The sequence below is a fragment of the Colias philodice genome, chromosome 18 (assembly GCF_061535455.1).
Source record: "Colias philodice isolate Cphi_HAF_F1 chromosome 18, ilColPhil1 Martin Lab GWU primary, whole genome shotgun sequence".
Taxonomy (NCBI): Eukaryota; Metazoa; Arthropoda; class Insecta; order Lepidoptera; family Pieridae; genus Colias; species Colias philodice.
In genome coordinates, this window is record NC_143103.1 from 5,051,087 (window position 1) to 5,069,951 (window position 18,865).

The 18,865-nt window shown below is 32.6% G+C and overlaps 1 protein-coding gene across 1 annotated transcript in view; it reads right to left on the reverse strand.

The window, feature by feature from the left end:
* Window positions 1–18,865, reverse strand: part of LOC149480418 (neural cell adhesion molecule 1-like) — a 97,963-nt gene that overhangs the window by 26,474 nt on the left and 52,624 nt on the right. The window contains exon 3 of the mRNA XM_089706323.1: window positions 2,344–2,476. Within this exon, the coding sequence (XP_089562449.1) occupies window positions 2,344–2,476 (133 nt within the window). The remainder of the gene's footprint in view (window positions 1–2,343; window positions 2,477–18,865) is intronic.

Genomic DNA, 18,865 nt, shown 5'->3' on the forward strand with positions numbered 1-18,865 from the left:
TATTAGTAGGATAAAATACATTATTTTTCCTGAAGACACGATGTAATAATCCTAATTGGAAGTCATTATATTCGTGTAGGTATAAAGGACGGTATACACTTTTTTCCCTGCAGTATCTTATTTAAACGGTCCACATTTTCTCCACAAGATTAGAATTTAACAGGACAATGGGTAATGGATTTCCTAAGAGCTTTCAGGGGCTAATTCTCTGTTTACGATTGAGTGACGCTGCCCGCGGTTCAGTCAGGGACAAAGGTGCTCTAATAAAGGATGGAAGTCCGTTCAAATCAAGTGTAATTTCATTGTAAAACATCTTAAGTGTGTTTCCTTGTTATTTTCTAAATGCTAATTGGATCGACTCTATTCGGCTTCCGTTCATCCACTTAAGGTGTTCGAACGGTTCATTAGCCCCGTCTTAATATTATTAATTAAATGTGTATTCAACATTCGCAATCGAATTTCCTTAAAAATCGCGAAGTTTGTTATTCAATTATATTGAAACACCCATACAATTTATATACTTAAGAATAAATTGGAAGAATTGAACAAACTATCGTTTTACCACAATAAGTCTTCTCAGTAATCTGAGACAAGAATGAAAATGTTTGAAATTGGTCCTAACACCCAGTTATGTTATGCCTTTCTATTAAAAATATCATATCAGTCGTCTATTATACAATTTACATAACTAATATAATATGTAGTTTCAGTCTAAAGGTTTGGCTAAACTGTACATTATAGGGCGTGGAGTTGAGAGTCGTAATTTTTTTTGTGGTTAGCTATTGTCCTATGGAACCTAAATCTGAAATTTCACAGCGCGAAAACTTTTTGTTTTTGAGTCACGAATTTTTGAAAATCGGAAAATTTTACTCCATTTTATCTTTGAAACGCGAACTTACTGTTATGACAGTGTCAAATTGACCTACAGCGATTGTCAAACGCGTTTCATTTCAGGTAAAACATTTCTATCTAACAAAAAAAATATTATAATTTAAATTTTATTTATGAAATTTGTATATTTTTTAACAACAACATTAAAAATAATTTAGGTTAGCCGTTAGGTTAGGTTAGGTTAGGTTTCTTAAAAAAAAAACTACACAGAAATAGGAGCCCCGCGAAGCGGGGCTCCGTCGACGCGCAAAAAAAATCTAGTTTAGGTTAGGTTAGCCGTTAGGTTAGGTTAGGTTAGGTTTCTTTAAAAAAAAAACTACACAGAAATAGGAGCCCCGCGAAGCGGGGCTCCGTCGACGCGCAAAAAAAAATCAAATACCTACGTGTGCCCTCCTCCCCCCACAAAAAACCTATAATACGTGCGGCAGTTCTCTAAAGAAACCCCGATAACCTAACTATATAGATAAATAGATGTTATCGGACGATTAAATTATTTTATTCATCCGGTAATCGGACGACTAATTTATTTTATTCATCCGTTTAGCGGACTATCCTATTTATTATTGTTTTATCGTAAAGATTACGCTAATAAAAGCATGTTTTGTTGGGGCAACTTTTCTCTAAACTTGATAATTACCAAGATACATGACGGATTGTAAAATGTAAATTTTTTCAATGATGGAATATTATGTATTCAATATTAAGCTGCGAAAGTCCGAATCTAGCTAAAAAACGTTACGCTAAAATAAGCATTGCATTATCATAAGACTTGCCACAGAACCGAAGCTGTCAACCCCGAATTCCACGTGGTCTTGTTTGCCCTACCCCTAGAGTGTATGTAAAAAGCCGGAGGCGCGGAGGGAGAGCAGCCCTCGCCCGCCGTGACAAAGCTCGGGAGCCGTGCGGAGCGGAGCGGCTGAGGCTGGTCGCCGAAGGCGACCAATAAGCTGAAGCTGCGAAGTGGAGTACGGGCGACCGTGCTTTGTCACGCAAGGGCGGAAGGGCTGCACTTCCCGTAGCGCCGGAGCTAAGGCAGTGTCTGAGACAATATAAAAAAGACATGAGGAGATAGGGAAAGGGTTAGGTTAGGTTTTATCATCAATCTTTGAGGGCGAATATCTCGGCCATTTTATATTTTAGAGAAAAAGTTTTTTTTATAAAACATGCTTATTTTAGCGTTTTGAATAAAAATTATGTATTTTATGATTCCTATACAATTTTCACTTTAGATCAAAAATTTTCTAAGTCCTTACTTTGCGCCCCCTTTGCTTTAGGCGGACCAAAACTTAATTTGTAAATATCTCGAAAACTATTAATTTTCGCGCCCCCCCCTTTACAGGGGAAGTTCCTAGTACCCACCCCCCCTCTCTCCACCCCCCACTACCCCCAAATTCCACGCCCTATAATGTACAGTTTTACCAAAGGTTTTATAAAAAAAATAATTTGAAATACCTGTATATCGGTTTCCCGCCACTCTTCCGAAACCATAGCACCATGTAGACTCTGTCCTCGTTGCCATCGGGTGTGACGTCACACGGCAGAGAAGCAGTCCGACCAAGCACTGCGTCCACATCCACTGTTGATACTGTAAGAGTAAAATATATGAGTGTCAAGTCAACTAGCAAAGTGTTAGTACGGCAAAACTACCAAAGTGACACTTCGAGCTACTTCGAACAAAAAATGTTTGCCATGGACATAAAATACAGTATGAAATAAATATGGGAAGGACTTCTTTTTCTTTAAGTACTCGTTTAAAATCAAAACATGCAGCGCAACAACAACTTATTTTCCATTCTATGTAACCTAACGTATGTGCAAAAACAAAAGAAAAGTCTTTGTTTTTTTTTAATTAAACTGATTATTATATATTATAAGTAGAAGTAATTTTTAATACGAAAGTTTATTTATTTAAAATAATACGAACTTTGATTACCCATCATTTAACTTTTTGGCAACATTACTCACTCACTTCTATATAACGGGTAGAATTAAATATTAATAGCACGCCGTCCTCGTTTCTTCGCTTAATCATTGGTGTGACGCATTATTAAATTAATAACCTTAAAGTACATACCAATTTTAATTTAACAACGCTTTATTAAATACACAAAAAACTTTAATTTAATTTGACACATCTTTATTCATTTCCCGCGCACCGCACATTTTTTTTATTGACCACAGACTATAGACAATTTTCATGACATTCTACAGATTATAATATTATTATTATAATTCAAATAAATAACATTGTAATAATTAAACTTTTTTAATTTGATCAAAATATTATCTAAATATAAGAATAATTTTTAAATGTCATACAATTTAACAAATATATGTGCATTGTTTTGATGTTTTCTTTGTAATAGGTAATACCAAGAAGCTTATATCTAATACACTGGAGATTTCAGTATGAACATTAACTTGTAACAAGAAAATATGACGTTGAATGACGCCTGTATGTTTTTATCCCTTTCACACCTAACTTGGCAAGTTAATACGATAGGTAATAATTATGATGTTACATACTTCTCAATTTCGGCAATAATTCATTTTAAATATTTGACATGGAACCTACATAGACAGAAATTGTTTGCTTTAGTTATTAAAGATTCCTCTTTGTCATTTCTATTCATTATACGATTAGGGACACGATACTGAAGCCAGTTCATTTACATTTAAAATTAATTCATAAAGGGAGAACCGGGATGAAATTTATTACGCCCTAGATAAAAAATAACTTAAAGCATAAGACACTTTTCTACGGTTTATAATAAAATAAGGAAGGAAAAAAGTAAAGAAAGGAATCCCCCGTGTAATACATTTATTCATTACAAAAGTAATTTAATGAAACGAAGACGGTAGCGGGTGATTCGAAATTGTGGTTCTGTATGTTAAACGTTGACAGATTAAATAAAAACGGGCGAATTTTTTTTTATCTTGCTACCTTCAAATATTATCTAATCATCATGGACGTATAAAAAAAGACGGACGGTATATCGCCTAAAGATTGAGTGAAGCCTAGTAATGGCGGCGAAACATCCATGTGTGTGTGCCATGTTGCCATGTCAACAGCTGTCCTGTTGACAATGGCGGCTGTATCTTGTTCTATAAATTTTGCCGTAATAATTTTGGCATTAAAACATAAAAGAAATAACTTGCTTCCCTGTGGAATGTAATCCCTCGTGTTTTGTTATTTAAAATTGTACTGTTGCGACACCATTTAACCACGCAAGACGGCATTTTAAATATTTTTTGTGAAACAGTGACGCAGTTAATCAGTCGGTAGTTCACGACATAATGGCGGCCGACTAGCTTACTATGGTGAGAGTGTGTGCTTGTTTATTGTCTTTACACGATCGCTAGCTTACTATGGTGGCTTCACGTTGTTTGTTCGTAATACGGCGTCCGTCTTTTTTTATACGTCCATGCTAATCATATTCATAATATGTAAATGGTACATCTTATTATAGATACTTTTTTGATTGATTTTACGTTCTGAATTACCTATTTATGTTTTTGTTCTGAGTTTTGAATAATTTAATATTAGAGTGTTTCAAAATGGATACCTCGGATTATTATCTTCGTCAAAATATCAGCGAATGAATAGGTTTGTAACCACACTCGCGATAAGTATTCGTTAATTCTTATCTTAATAATATAATATTATATCTTGCATACAGATAGTAATTACTATATACTACTGCTGTTACAAAATAAAATAATGAATGATTTAAACATTCACGTTTAAAAGCAAAGCGGAATTCTAAAAAAAATATAACGAAGTAAAACCACTGACTAAACTGGCTCCCGTTTAGTGCCAACATTTATCTCGGCTCAGTTAATTGGACTTCTCTGTTTGCTCTATACATAATTTATAAATGTTATCTGTGAAACGAATTAATATTTTATTAATTGCTCTTAAAGGCGCTTCAACGGAAGGAGATAAATGTACATTTTGGATGCGTAAATAAAGCCAATGTACAGCTATGTTTATTTATATCCATTGTAACCTAGTTTTAGTATGATTACCATTTTCAATAATATACGATGTATGAGTAAAAATGTAATTTGAAATTTTTATATTTCAATAACAGTCATGACTCATGAAGTTTGAAGAGAACGGAACACTGTTCGTTTTGCGCCTGATCTCTCCCGGTCATATCGACGGTCGACCTATGGATTTGTTGAAATATGGGAAACACAGTAATTGTTCATTATAATAGGTATTATTTGTGCTGTGTGCATAAGCTTTCTAGAGAAGTTCGGTCAGGAGGAACATATTCACTTCGCTCCGTCCGCGTCATTATGACCTTAGTCGGATATTAAATAGCGTTAAGATAAAAACCAGCACAAATACTTATATCTAAACTCTTAATAACCGTTCAAAGCTGTGCCGATACATCGTGTCAAAACAAGAAACGTAGATCTCAAAATTTAGAACACCGCAAGGCGCAAAGTATGTAAAGCATGTACAACTTCAAAAAGACTAAACGAAACAGCAAAACTCAATCCCCAGCACAAAGCCTTAACATCAGTATTCAGTTATATGCTGTATGAATTCTATTGTGACGTGCTCATTTCCATCTCTGCCGAATGCATAACAAGTTCGATTGACAACATCCAATCACATTAGTTACTTTCAGAGCCGTCATCGTTGATTTTATACATCTTGTTATAATGAATACAGGTCAATGATTTGCGTAATTAAATCTACCTTTCAATGGCAGCATTCTTTTCCTGTTTTTATTTATTTAATTTGGTTTTATTATTGCTTCCATTTTTCAATTTCGTTCCAATTATAATTTTGTCGTTATTTATCGCAAATTTCACCATAAATTTGCAAATAACTCGTTCCCGAACTCTATAGCGAATACACTGGAATAATTATGTGATCAAAACCGTCGGTTAATATAATTAACGAATTGTGTTTGTATACAGAATACAAACAGCGAGTTTATATTATATTACTCTATGGTTAATATTACCATTGAGTGAGCTTTAGGGTATAACGTCTTTTATATTCCTTTGAAAATGTATTCAGTAAATTGAGCCTCCATATTCCTTAATTTATACTCAAAATCATGGAAACGAGGCATGCATTATGATAATTTTTGACCTTCTCCATTCAGCTGGAGCGCTTACCTAATGTGACCTAGTTAATGAATATAGGTGAATTTTTATTTAGAAAAAGCTGGACTTGATAGATGATGACTCATTTTATATAGAAAAAAATCTTCCAATCTATACTAATATTATAAAGCTGAAGATTTTGTTTGTTTGTTTGAACGCGCTAATCTCGGGAACTACTGATCCGATTTGAAAAATTCTTTCGGTGTTAGATAGCCCATTTGTTGAGGAAGGTTATAGGCTATATATCATCACGCTACGATCAACAGGGGTGGAGCCACGGGGGTGAAACCGCGCGGAGCAGCTAGTTCAGTTTATAAAAGATCCTCTTAAGTGTTCAGTATGTTCCTCATAAATGAGTTAATTATCATAATCGTAATCTCAATTATGTATGGCAAATTCCTATAGGTAAGGTACCTTTTACCCAAACCTAGTCTACGTATATTAAACTTTTCTTGGTTTTGAACATGCAAAAATACTTTTAGATACAAACTACTAATACAAATAAATTATTGTTAGAGTAATCAACGGTTATATGGCACAGGTGACTAACTACCAAACCACGTTTTACAAAATGTTAATTCAAAACTCAACAGAGACCGTTAAGAAGCCGCGTGTCAAAAATTCCAATTAATGATGGATTATAGTTAATTGGTGCTATGACACCGAAAATCGTGATTGATTTATAATTAGATTTAATTTTGGTCATTAGAGGGCTTCTCGGTGTCAATCATAAGCATCATATAGTATTTTATGTAAGGTGATATTAATATTAAAATATCTATTGATTGATGTATTGTTTAAAAAATATTATCTTGTAGCAATTAACGTTACCTGTATTTCATTTATTTCAAATCTAATACCATCAATAATCAAGGTGAATAAACTGAAAATTAATAACTTTTATGAAGACAATTGGAAGGAAAAATAGACTGCTTAACAAGCAGCCTAATAAAAAAATATACATTTGTACAATTTTCTGTACTAAAATACTGGTGTTTTTTTTACGTCGCGTTGGTGGTTTAGAGATCGCAATTTATATATTATACTAGCGGCCCGACCCGGCTTCGCCCGTGGTACATATTTACGTTTTCTCTACATAAGAACCATCCTAGTACTTCAAGGAATATAATAAAAAAAGAATTATCGAAATCGGTTCAGCCGTTCTCAAGTTATGCGCTTACCAACACATTTTGGTATTCATTTTTATATTATAGATTTAGCATTTAACACTGCTAGTTCACGAGTGGGTCCGATACCTGTATTTAACTAAATGTGATTGGGACACAGAGATTCTCGGAAACAGATCAGACTTTATCGAGTGCTAATTGTATAGACAGACATTATTGACATAATGTACACGAATACATCTACCCACTGTTTCAAAGAAATCGTTTGTGCGTACTATTTAAACACTAGACAATGGACATGGGAATTGATTTTAAGCCTCACATTGCTTTGTTATAAGTTATAATAATTATCTATTATAATACACCACTTTGGTCAAGTGCGAGCATGTCATTCTTGGACATACCAGATTCCACACGATCTTTTGCTTCACTGAATTAAATTAAAATCGTTAATTAATATGAGATATAAATTAATAGCTTTGTTCAATAAAATTCAAACTAGTTCTATAAGAATGGAAGATAGATTCGAATCCCTTGAATATTGTGCTATTTGCGTACCTTTTACTTCCACAATCTCAAGGAAGTTCAAGGAAAAAATTGTACGATTCGAGCGTGCATTTACGATATCAAATTCACCCTTATGTGCACTATATACGTACTTCGACTGCGTATAAGAGCAAGTATAAATAAAAATTGCATTTCTATTGAATGTTGCAATTGTATCCAGAATATCGCTGCATTGGGACATCATTGCGCTCAGACACTCAGATATTCAATTTGTATACGAAAATGTTGCCTAGATAACGATGCAATTGTGTTTTTGCTTTAATATTTGCTATCTCGTTTTATTTCAGTGTTATGGTAAATTATGCAAAAGATTAAAAACAAAAATTAAACGTACGAAGTGAAGTAATATAATGAAATTACGGGTTACTTGGAAACTCTCTCATCTCGGAATATTTAAGAGATTTGGCATCTGCTTGATGTTGTTTACTTGTACACCCACCAGCATAACTTTCTTAACCCGACGTCATTGTGGTAGAAAACAGATACGCGAACGTTGAGGTGGGTCAAAATTACCCATATATATTATAGTTGGTATTTCTAAACTTTTTAAGAAAATTAGTATTCTGTGTTATTAATATAGGATAAAGGTATTCTGGTTTTGATAATATAAAATAAAAATAATAATTAACCAACGTTTTATTCACTTTAATCAACTTTGACATAAACTCATAAAAATAGGAACAAAATATAGACATCTTACGTTTTCATGTCATTACTACGCTATTAACCAGTAATTTTGGTTACAAATAGTATTTTTATAAACATAAGTCTAATATATTCGAAAAAAACTTTACCAAAGCTTATTAGAATCTTCGTTGTAAATGAAATCAATACAGAAAGACATGATGCGCTCAGAACAAATAAATTTAGGGCAAGCTTGACAAAAATGTTTTGTTTTACTATTTTTTTTTCCGGACACACTTAACATCTTTTGCGGGGATTGAAGGTGGCTCCTCTGATGATCCACTAATAAATTCTCTGATTCTTTTGCCCATTTGTCGTTGCTATCGATTCAATTCCTGGCGAATTTTCAAATGTTCAGACCAGAGCAGACCTTAGTTTTTCAAAAAATTACGTTGCTTATCGCTTGGTTTGTTTTTATTTATGCGACGTATTATAAGCGCATTAATTCCTGTGTGTCCAACATGGCATAAAAATTGTCAGGGGCCACCTTTTGGAGTTACGACTCACATCATATGAGGCGCAAAGTTCATCAGCGACGTCAACCCCATATTTAGTTTTATTGTAATAGGTATTGAATTCGGGTTTTCGCTTTTCTCCCCTTAAAACACACTCTGCAATCTAACATGATCCTCTTCTTCAACTTCATCATCATAATAAGGTAAGTCTGAGTCAGACAAGAGTCTAAACCCGCCATGATACGTGATATTTTCTGTTATATCCGTTTATAGTACCTATTTTATAATAAGTACCTGTTGGACAAACAAAAACATTAAATTCACAGAAACAAGCAAAAAAAATGTTTGCAGACACCAAGAAATCATACACAACAGTAAAAATCGATAACTTAGCCATGGCGCGAAATTGTTACATCAATTGTGAGGATGGGTCATATTTACCTTTTTCGAAAATACACGCGTGTAGCTCCCAGTACACTCGACGTCGAAAGGATTTCACTTCCAAAACGTTTAATGCACATTTTTAGCTCCAGCTACTACAAAGAACAGCACAATCGTGCACGTAATTACAAAGATATCGTAAATTATAAACAAGCCGGGTCATTTTGACCCAACCTCAATGACGCCGGGTTAATAAACAATAATTATACATGTTAGCATCGTCAAAATATATTAATTGAATCTTGTAGACCCCGCTGTTTGTTTAGTTTTAACCTTGGACTGTCTTATTAAATATCATTCTTAAGAGAATATTTACAAAAATAGTATTATCTATTATCTATTATTACTTTTTGAAATTATTTAATATAAATAATAATATTAATAGATGATCGCATACAACCTACTTAAAGAAATACTTGGATCAAAAGAATTTAAAAGATTTGAACCAATTATGATAAAATATTGTATTTTATGTGATGTTCCATCGCTTGTAAGTAATATTGATTTGTAAACTAAAGCCAGCCATTGTACAATTTATATTTAATCACACGTTACAAAAAGTTAAAATTCAACCGGCGTTTACGTACACGACCATTAGTAAACGAATCAAAACTGAAATTACGGAGGTGTCTCGAACGAAAAGCTAGTTATTACGTTGCTATAAAAAGCTCGCATACATAGTGAAGTTGCCGCATCGAGTAGGTTGCTTTAAACGAGTACGATCACGCGAACCGTTTGATTCACGTCCGAAAAACTGAGCGGAATAGTCGAAGAGAATGTTGCGGAAAATTCAAGTATTGAATTTCAGTATTATAGGTGAAAAGGTTACTTTTGAAATAACGCAATATAATAGGTATATTCAGTACATGTATTATACCCAGATATTCAATATGAAGCAAATAATGAATATTCGTCCTTGTTATTGTTACTTCATTAAGGATGTTATAGAAAAGTCAGCCACAATTAAAAAAATTACAATATAAAATAATTTCTTTTTATATTTTATTGCAGTTCATTGGAAACAGTGTTCCAATATTATGTAATCGCCTTCAGCCTTAATGAGACACTTAACCCTATTACTTAATATACATTGTATTATGCGATATCTTGTAAATATTTTTAATTTATGTCAAGTTTCTACAGCTTATATTGCGTCTGAGACTCGATTCCTGACCCCATTACAGTGTTGTTGTGAACACCCTCTGGATACCAACTTGTGCGTTTATTGTTGTCTTTGTTAAAAAGGTCAACAGGAAATCTCGTTCCATTGCTAGTCTTCTGAGCAGATTGCGTTCAGCTTTTAATCATTGCTTTATACCTACTTCAAGATAATGTACTTCCTATTCAATTTTAAGACTTACGACTACCTCGATTTCACTATGTGTTTCTTATCACATGAGTTATATTTTTTCATCGAGTAGGCTTTAGTCAGATGTTTGATAAGAAGAGTGTAAGAGTAAGTAAGAAGAGTGTAACTTAAGAGTGTAAAATACTTCTTTTCAGTTAAAGCAGTCGCAATCCTTAATTAAAATTATACTTAGTACCGTGTAAGTAAATTATAGTACTTACGTAAGTACAGAGGTCATTAGAGAAATTAATTTTAATTTTATTTCTATCTTCTTACGTGAGATTATAAACATCAGTCTGGATAAAACAGTTTGAGAAGGGATGTATTTTCACTATTTTAAGTTGCCCTTTCCACTCGTTGCCTTTCTGATACCGAAAAGTTAATAAACTGTCTATTTGTTCGTATATTAAAGTTATAAAGCGTGTTTTATCCTACTCGTTTTTAGGATACACTTCAACCGCGTTATTTAAAAGATATTCGATAGACCAATTTTCAACTTAAAATAAAATATTGCTCTTTTAATATTATCAGATGTGACTAACAGTACATAAAAACATTAAACAAAATGTACATCATAGTTCGCATTAAAGGACAAAACTTCGCTAACAATCAATCGAGCAGCTTGTGCCTACCAATATAATGTTTAGTAGTCTCAGCAATATTTGTGTAGCCATATTAAGATTCGAAACCGATCTGCGAATCATGATATTGTATTCAGTTCCCAGTCACTATCCAACAAAGCTTTGTAATCACGTCTAATAATTATTGTATAAATAATTAATGTAAAACACTTTATATATTATACATAATATATTATCTTCAATTGCCTTTAATCAACCACCAACAAAATAGGCAAAAGCTCTTGCACTCTATAGTTTTGGTTACTCCACCACACCCTCCCACCAAACTGCCGGTCATAACTTGCGAGACTGTTCTAAAAGTAATCCATCTTCGCTTTTCGATAATATATTACCAAATTTGAAACGCTACAATATACTGCATGTATATTTAAAAAGGTTTCTTGATGGTTTTGTTTTTCTTTTTTCGATGTTTGATTTCTGATGAATATTTATCCATTCTTCAAAAGATAATTTACATTAATTGAATTAGCCGGCTACCTTAATTGTTTCATCTTAAAAATGTATGCTTGAATCAACATTACATTTTATATTTTGTACAAAATGTTTATGACATATCGATTACAAGTTTTTATTTCACCCCGTTCAATTTAGAGCGGGCTCCAAGGAGATGTTCGTTTGCATAAATAGCGGACCTAAATCTGACTTCTGATATATATTGTATAGATCCCAGACATCCTATAGACAGATGTTGCCAACCAGTTTTGTGGTACTGTGGTATAAACTTGAAAATATACTCGCCATCTTTGGATGCTCCCCCCACTCCCCCATGCAACTATTTCACTGTACGAACTATTGAATCGTAAACAATGGACTATTGTTAATTATTTAAAATAATAATTTAAAAAATATATTGATGAGTTTTCAATCTATAGTGATTTAAAGTTAACTCAAAAATGGACCATTTTCGTAAATTTTCTAAAAAATCTTAGAGAAAGTGTAAGAAATGTTATAGTATGCTATATATTCGTGATCTACTCAATAAGCTCTTTCATTTGGTACCCCACGCGGCATGTTTTGGAAATGTTTATTTTTTTCTTTGTATGCCATATTTAATTACCGGGTGGCGGGGAAGGGGACCACAAAACTGGTTGGCAACATCTGTCTATAGGATGTCTGGGATCTATACAATATATATCAGAAGTCAGATTTAGGTCCGCTATTTATGCAAACGAACATCTCCTTGGAGCCTGCTCTAATTATTTTTGATAGATATCATAAAATCCGCCTTTGTTCCCACGTTGAAAAATTGAAGCGATTTTAAACCTTTTTTGGTATCAAAGCTTGCATGTTCAATCATAACGTGGAACAGACGCCGACCAAAATAGATTATTCAATTCGAATCCATCTCACGTGAAGCCTCGAAATCGGTCAGAGAGTCAGCGAGGGAGCGCTCCCAGAGGCGAAGGCACGTGACTCGACTAGCCATCGGCCTTTATTATAATATCATCAGCTATTCTATAACGCAGTTTTAAGCGTCGCTCATAATTGCTGGCTTCGGAAAGAGTTGAATACGGTAAACATGTAATTTCCACGAAACGTGCTTTACAAGTTTGTATCAAAAATTAAAATAATTGACTGAAAATAGGGTGAAACGTGAAAAGAGAATACAGAATAACAAGCGCCAAACATAAATGTTGTATACATATTTGTCTAGTAATTCAATTATTTTCCTTGCTATTAAATGAAAATAGTAATTCCTAGTACTAAAAGGTCAATTTGTTTGAGACACAATATTCTTCTTCATGCAATAATCTGTTGTATATTTCACTGTAAATCGTTATTATATAAGAAAATAAGAAAGAAATGAATTAAAACTATAAGATAAAGTGTAAATAAAGGAAAGTCTCTAAGTACTTTTCCGAGAAACATTCTTTTCGCGTGTTTCAAGTTAATTCATAGCGCCGTATTTTTCACTTATATAACAAGAACTAATGAAGCGAAATTAGCTCACAAGTACAAATTATTATGTATTGGATTTTATAAATATGTTATAATTTGTAACAATATTAAATATTATAATTGTATAAAGTTTCACAATTTCAGGATAATACGCAGCTTTCTTTAGCTTATTACTCAATTAAAATGATAAATTGAATGATTAAAAAATGCAGCCAAATAATAATAAAGAATTAAAGCAAAAAAAGAACAAAAATAAACCATGGCTTCTTTGTTTTCAAACCAGTTAGATAAAGATAAGATTTGGTAGTCATTTTCATTCATTAGTCTTTAAAAAGCGGCATCAAAGCAATTTGTATTTGAAGGATTACTTAGTAAAATTTACGTGATTTAATTACTAGTAAATAACAACATCTATAAAACCATTTTAGCATTAGAAAATTATTTACGAAGAGACCTATTTTATAAATAACTAGCTTTCCGCCTGCGGCTTCGCCCGCGTTTTCAAAAAAAAACCCGCATAGTTCCCGTTCCCGTGGGATTTCCGGGATAAAACCTAGCCTATGTCACTCAGAAATGATGTAGCTTTCCAACAGTGAAAGAATTTTTCAAATCTGCCAAGTAGTTTCGGAGCCTATTCAATTCATACAAACAAACAAACAAACAAAAAATCAAACCTTTCCTCTTTATAATATTTGTATAGATATTATTATTTCTACCTGTTATGCAAAATAACCAATAACCAATCGAAAAGAAAAAAATATAAATAAAATAAAAATAAATTCAAACATAATTTTAATTTAAGTACGCCGTTTGGAAAGGTTATGTTTACATTAACCAGATGTGGAGAATGTTTACGAAATCTATTTGTTGAATATTTTGATTGGAATTTTACTGAATACTTTTCACAGCTGAAACATAAAATACACAAGCATCTACGATTAGACGTGTTTGTGTATTTGTATTTTATATTCATAACAGAGTGACATTGTTTACGTACAGCTACTTGTAAAAGTTTTATATAATAATAAATCCATATTTCACTTGACCATGGTTTCACGCGTGAATCGATTTTGCTTATTTTTTTTTTTTGTATTTGTTATTGTCACAAAGACGTTTTCACATAAAAAAATTGCAAGTAAATTGCGAGCCGAAAGCTATGCGTCATATTGTTTTTAGATTTTTTATTTGCTAAAATCAAACTAGGTTCCAAAAGAAAATCAGTTGGTTCAAAATATATTGTGTACATAAACTATTAGAATAAAGCGACTTCTCTCTGTATTACAAAATGAATCCCTTGCACCGAGCTTAAACAGAATCGAACCTTAGCGTGACTCAAGAGTTTATTCATATGCGATATAAAAATACACCTTCCACTTAACTGGCAAGTTTTATTGAAGTATATAGCTATTCGATATATGAATGTTTTCCCTTTTAGTGCTATTCAGCTGGTTTATTTCTTTTATTACTTACATTATGATACTTTATCGCTTTCGCTGTGCATTATGGAAAAATGGCTTATGGCACGCAGTAAATAATAATATAGTGCTGATGTATATTTTTTAATGTTTGAATGCGTTCTATGATAAGTTAAAAAAAATAAACAACGAAATATATTTGTTTAATTTTAATAATATTTGAATTCTTATCCGAAATACAATTTTTTATTGAATGAAAATCTTCTCAACCAGTTATAAATTAAACAATGATTTTTTTGCATTTCTCTTATGGACTGCAGTTGCCACATAGACCGGCATAGGTGTACATGCATGTGCAGGTTGCAAGATTTGTGCTTACGTCATTAAACATATGAATTAATGGCAGTCTGCTGCTTGCTGCATGCAATAAGCGTAGTAAACGAAGCATAAAGAATAATATGTGGGCTACATAAGATGTAGCGGAGCGAAGTAGAGGTTCTAAAGGCATGATTCAGAAATGTTATATTGCTACGACACTAGACCTATGAGAATTTTTTGTCCTAAAATACGATGCGTACACATTTTGAACTCCAAAATTATGGAAGGGCCCGGGCTGTGCAAATCATTGTAGATACAAACGGTATTATGAAATAGGAGAAAGTATAGGTGATCCAATTCTAATCATTTTCAGAGAAGTGTTAATACAATACGACGATGTGGCTAACACACAACGATATACTTAAAAGAACTCTAACACTAGATCTTTCATAAAATTATGTGTCAGCTTAAGAGCAGACACTTTTGTTTCGTAGCATATACATATAAGATTGTAGTAGGTATCTAATGAGAAAAAAATGGTATGTTGTTTTTACATTAAATGTACAAGATATTTTCCAACACGAGAAAAGTAACACATTCAAAATATCAAATAATAAGCAAATTATACGTTAGAATAAATATTGGCTTACGGAATTCGTACGCCTAGTTTAATGTCATTACACCTAGCTTGTTAAGAGCTGACAAACTTAGGTGAAGGTACGGTTCGTTAGTGATGTGACGCGAATCGCTGCCTCACTAGCGTATCGATTTACCGAACTACTCCCGCATAAATCGTCTCAAACGTAAGTGAAACGAAAATTAAGGCATTTCAGTGCTGATGAAATCTACATTCACTTAAACATCACACAAATTATTATCGACAGCGCGTTCCGAAATAATTATAATAGTTCGTTTCAATTTATTCCACGCAACGCAAAACATTAACCCAAAATTAAATTCGAAACCGCAACACGTGCTAATGGTAAATTATAAAGGAGACAAGCGCCGTAACCTCATAAAGCGAGAAAACCCACATCAAAATTGAAACTCAAAAGCGATTCGCTTAATTAAGGGCAGTATAACGAATTGAGCATAAAATAATGAATTCATAAAAGCGTGCGAAAGCGTGCGTGACCGAAGTATGATTTAGCAACATGTTGAACCCATGTCTGTCACACGTAGGTGTCGCGCGATCCACGCCCTCTGTCGTCTGCCCTTAACAAATTGCGACTTAATCTCTTCATGCCTGTTTAACATGGATTACTAGATTATAAGGATAAATAAATTACGAGCTTTTTGTGTAATGGAATTTAAGTATATTTAATTTGCATATTGTAGAGTCATGTGGTTCCTCGTACTCTTTACTCACATACCAACTCACATCAACGTGTTTTATATTTTATAGTGTTTAGAATTTAAAGTTAATGATTTATTTTTTATGTTTTACTAAGGTGACAGAAGGGTAACTACTGTTACCCTTCTGTAACTTATTTATAGTTCATTTCATTAAGATAAACCTGAAAAAAAAATACGTTCAATTTATTTTAGTTTTTTAGAAAGTCAAATAAATCAAAATAAATTATACAAGTGTTTAGAGAATAAAAACGTGACCTACAAATGTTTATTTGTTTTTATTATCATAATTATTGTTTTGACGAAAAACAGTTTTATTAAAATGTATGCCGGGTGTTCTAACGTCCTTGTAATACCAGCTTCCCTTGCAAAAATTAGAAGTACGCGGAAATTCTAACACAATTATATATATTTAATTAAAACCTTACAAATTTTTGACAGTTGTTAATTGTGCTCAGCGTAGAACCTTCGAAACGTTGTATAGCGAAATTATTTAATTTCTCTTGTCATTTACGCGTACAAACGGACGGCTGTATGTAGCAACCGAAATTTTGTCGACAACTGTACTTAATTAATCCTTACTTTGAGAACGAGGTTCATTTTAATTATAATCACAACATCAGAATAGTTACAACGGTCTGTACCCAAACTATATGTTCTCTAATTAATTTGGGAGCTCTATACTGCAAATAGATTGCACAAAATGTAAATTTATATCACCTCTGAACTAAAATGTTTCGTGTGAATTTTAATAACCGTAGTTTTAAAATAGAATCGCGTTTAAAATTGTGTCATGTTATAATGAATGAAAAGTTTCATAATTATTGGTAGAGATGGTACAAATCTTTGGATTTTCAACTACTTAATGACGGTATGTGTAGGTGTTCATAAATATTATTAGGATTTAAATCACGTGATGCTTTATAATAATATTTTTATTAACGGGATAAATTTACTTAAAAATCAGCCAGGATATTATGCTTCTATAACGTAGGTACGTACCTGCAATAAATTTCGATTTTTTAAGCACTTTTAAGAAAGAAAATTTAAAAGTTGCTCGATTAACTCTCAACAGTATACCTACATTATAATTTTTCATTAAATCTATTAGAAAATGACTCATTAAGGTCCCGTGTGACACAGGTCCAATTGGGACGTTAACCTGCGCTTGTACAAGTCAAATCAGAAAACCACAAATGGCTCGCAAAGTTTCCGGTCCCGAACCAATTAACCCCGGGGAGAAACTCTAGTTATTAAACAAAATTAACTTCATAATATTCCATTCATAAGCCGAATATGCGATTTAATTTGGGACCGTGCGATTGAGTCCAACGGTAAATTTCGGCGCTGCATTTCTAATCCACTATCAATTACAAAGTTTTTATAATATTATATTCTATGTTAGTTACATATTAAGTTGTAATCTATGAATGTACGAAAGAGTATATTGACGTCTCTAACGAAATATTTTAATTTCAGTTGTTGATTTGCACTTCATGTTTATCTATACATATAATAAAACATTTATAGTAAAATTTCAGATCAAACAACGGCTATTTTCGATACATAATCATAATGTTCAGAACACTAAAAGATTTTTCATTTAATAGTCTTAAATAATAGGCCACTTTGAAACACTAAAAATAAGTTTGATAGTTATTATAATATTTCACTTGTTATACGAGTCCGACTCATTTCTAAATGATTTTTCTAATTAAAGAAAATCAAAAGCTGTTAATAGCATGTAACACAATTTGTACTTTTCGGATTTAAAACCGATCTGCTGAAACTTTCTTTTCCATAGTTAAGTTCATCCATTTTATTAAGCATAGGTACTTATCTTCGCCAAGTTCAGAATGAATTATTCATTATTGATTAGCTTTTTCTTTTAACATTAAATAATACTTAATTGAGGTCGTATCAATTGCTAATAAATGCTAATAATTCCAAGATTACTCCATCAAGTGGATGTTTAGTTTATACTTTGATTTTTGTGATTTTCAATAATGTGTAATAATTTCTCTGTATGAGTAAAATATTAAACAAATATTGTGACAGTTAAATATTTAAGCTCAAATAAACCGTCCACCAAAAAAAACTGTCACGAACAAAATGAACACAACAGAAAATGACAAACATATTAAATAACATAAGAACAAACGACCGAAACTGTGACAATAAAGCGCAAACTAAATAAACGAAATAAAACAAAAACTCCCAGTATCGCACTGGTTAAACAAACATAAGTAATTACGATGTCATTAAGGTTAATTTTTAATTTAACAAAGCGAGTTAAGCGCTTGTATTTCGTAATTGGATTTTTACTCCTATTGTATTAACAAGTTTGCCTGTATTCATGTCATGTTCGCACGGTTACTATGAAAGATAATTTGTAGTAAGTTTTGAAACATTTGACGGAATTATTTTAAGAAATGTAGTGAACATTAAACAATTAGCCTTTTCTTTTCGGCTAATGTTTTAAGCTATTGCATAGCTTCTATCGCGGGCCTTGAGCGCAGGGACCGAATCCAGAAATTCCGTAACGAAAAAACCTCACGCTCCCCACTCCGACGGGAACTGTGGAGGTGTGGCTTGA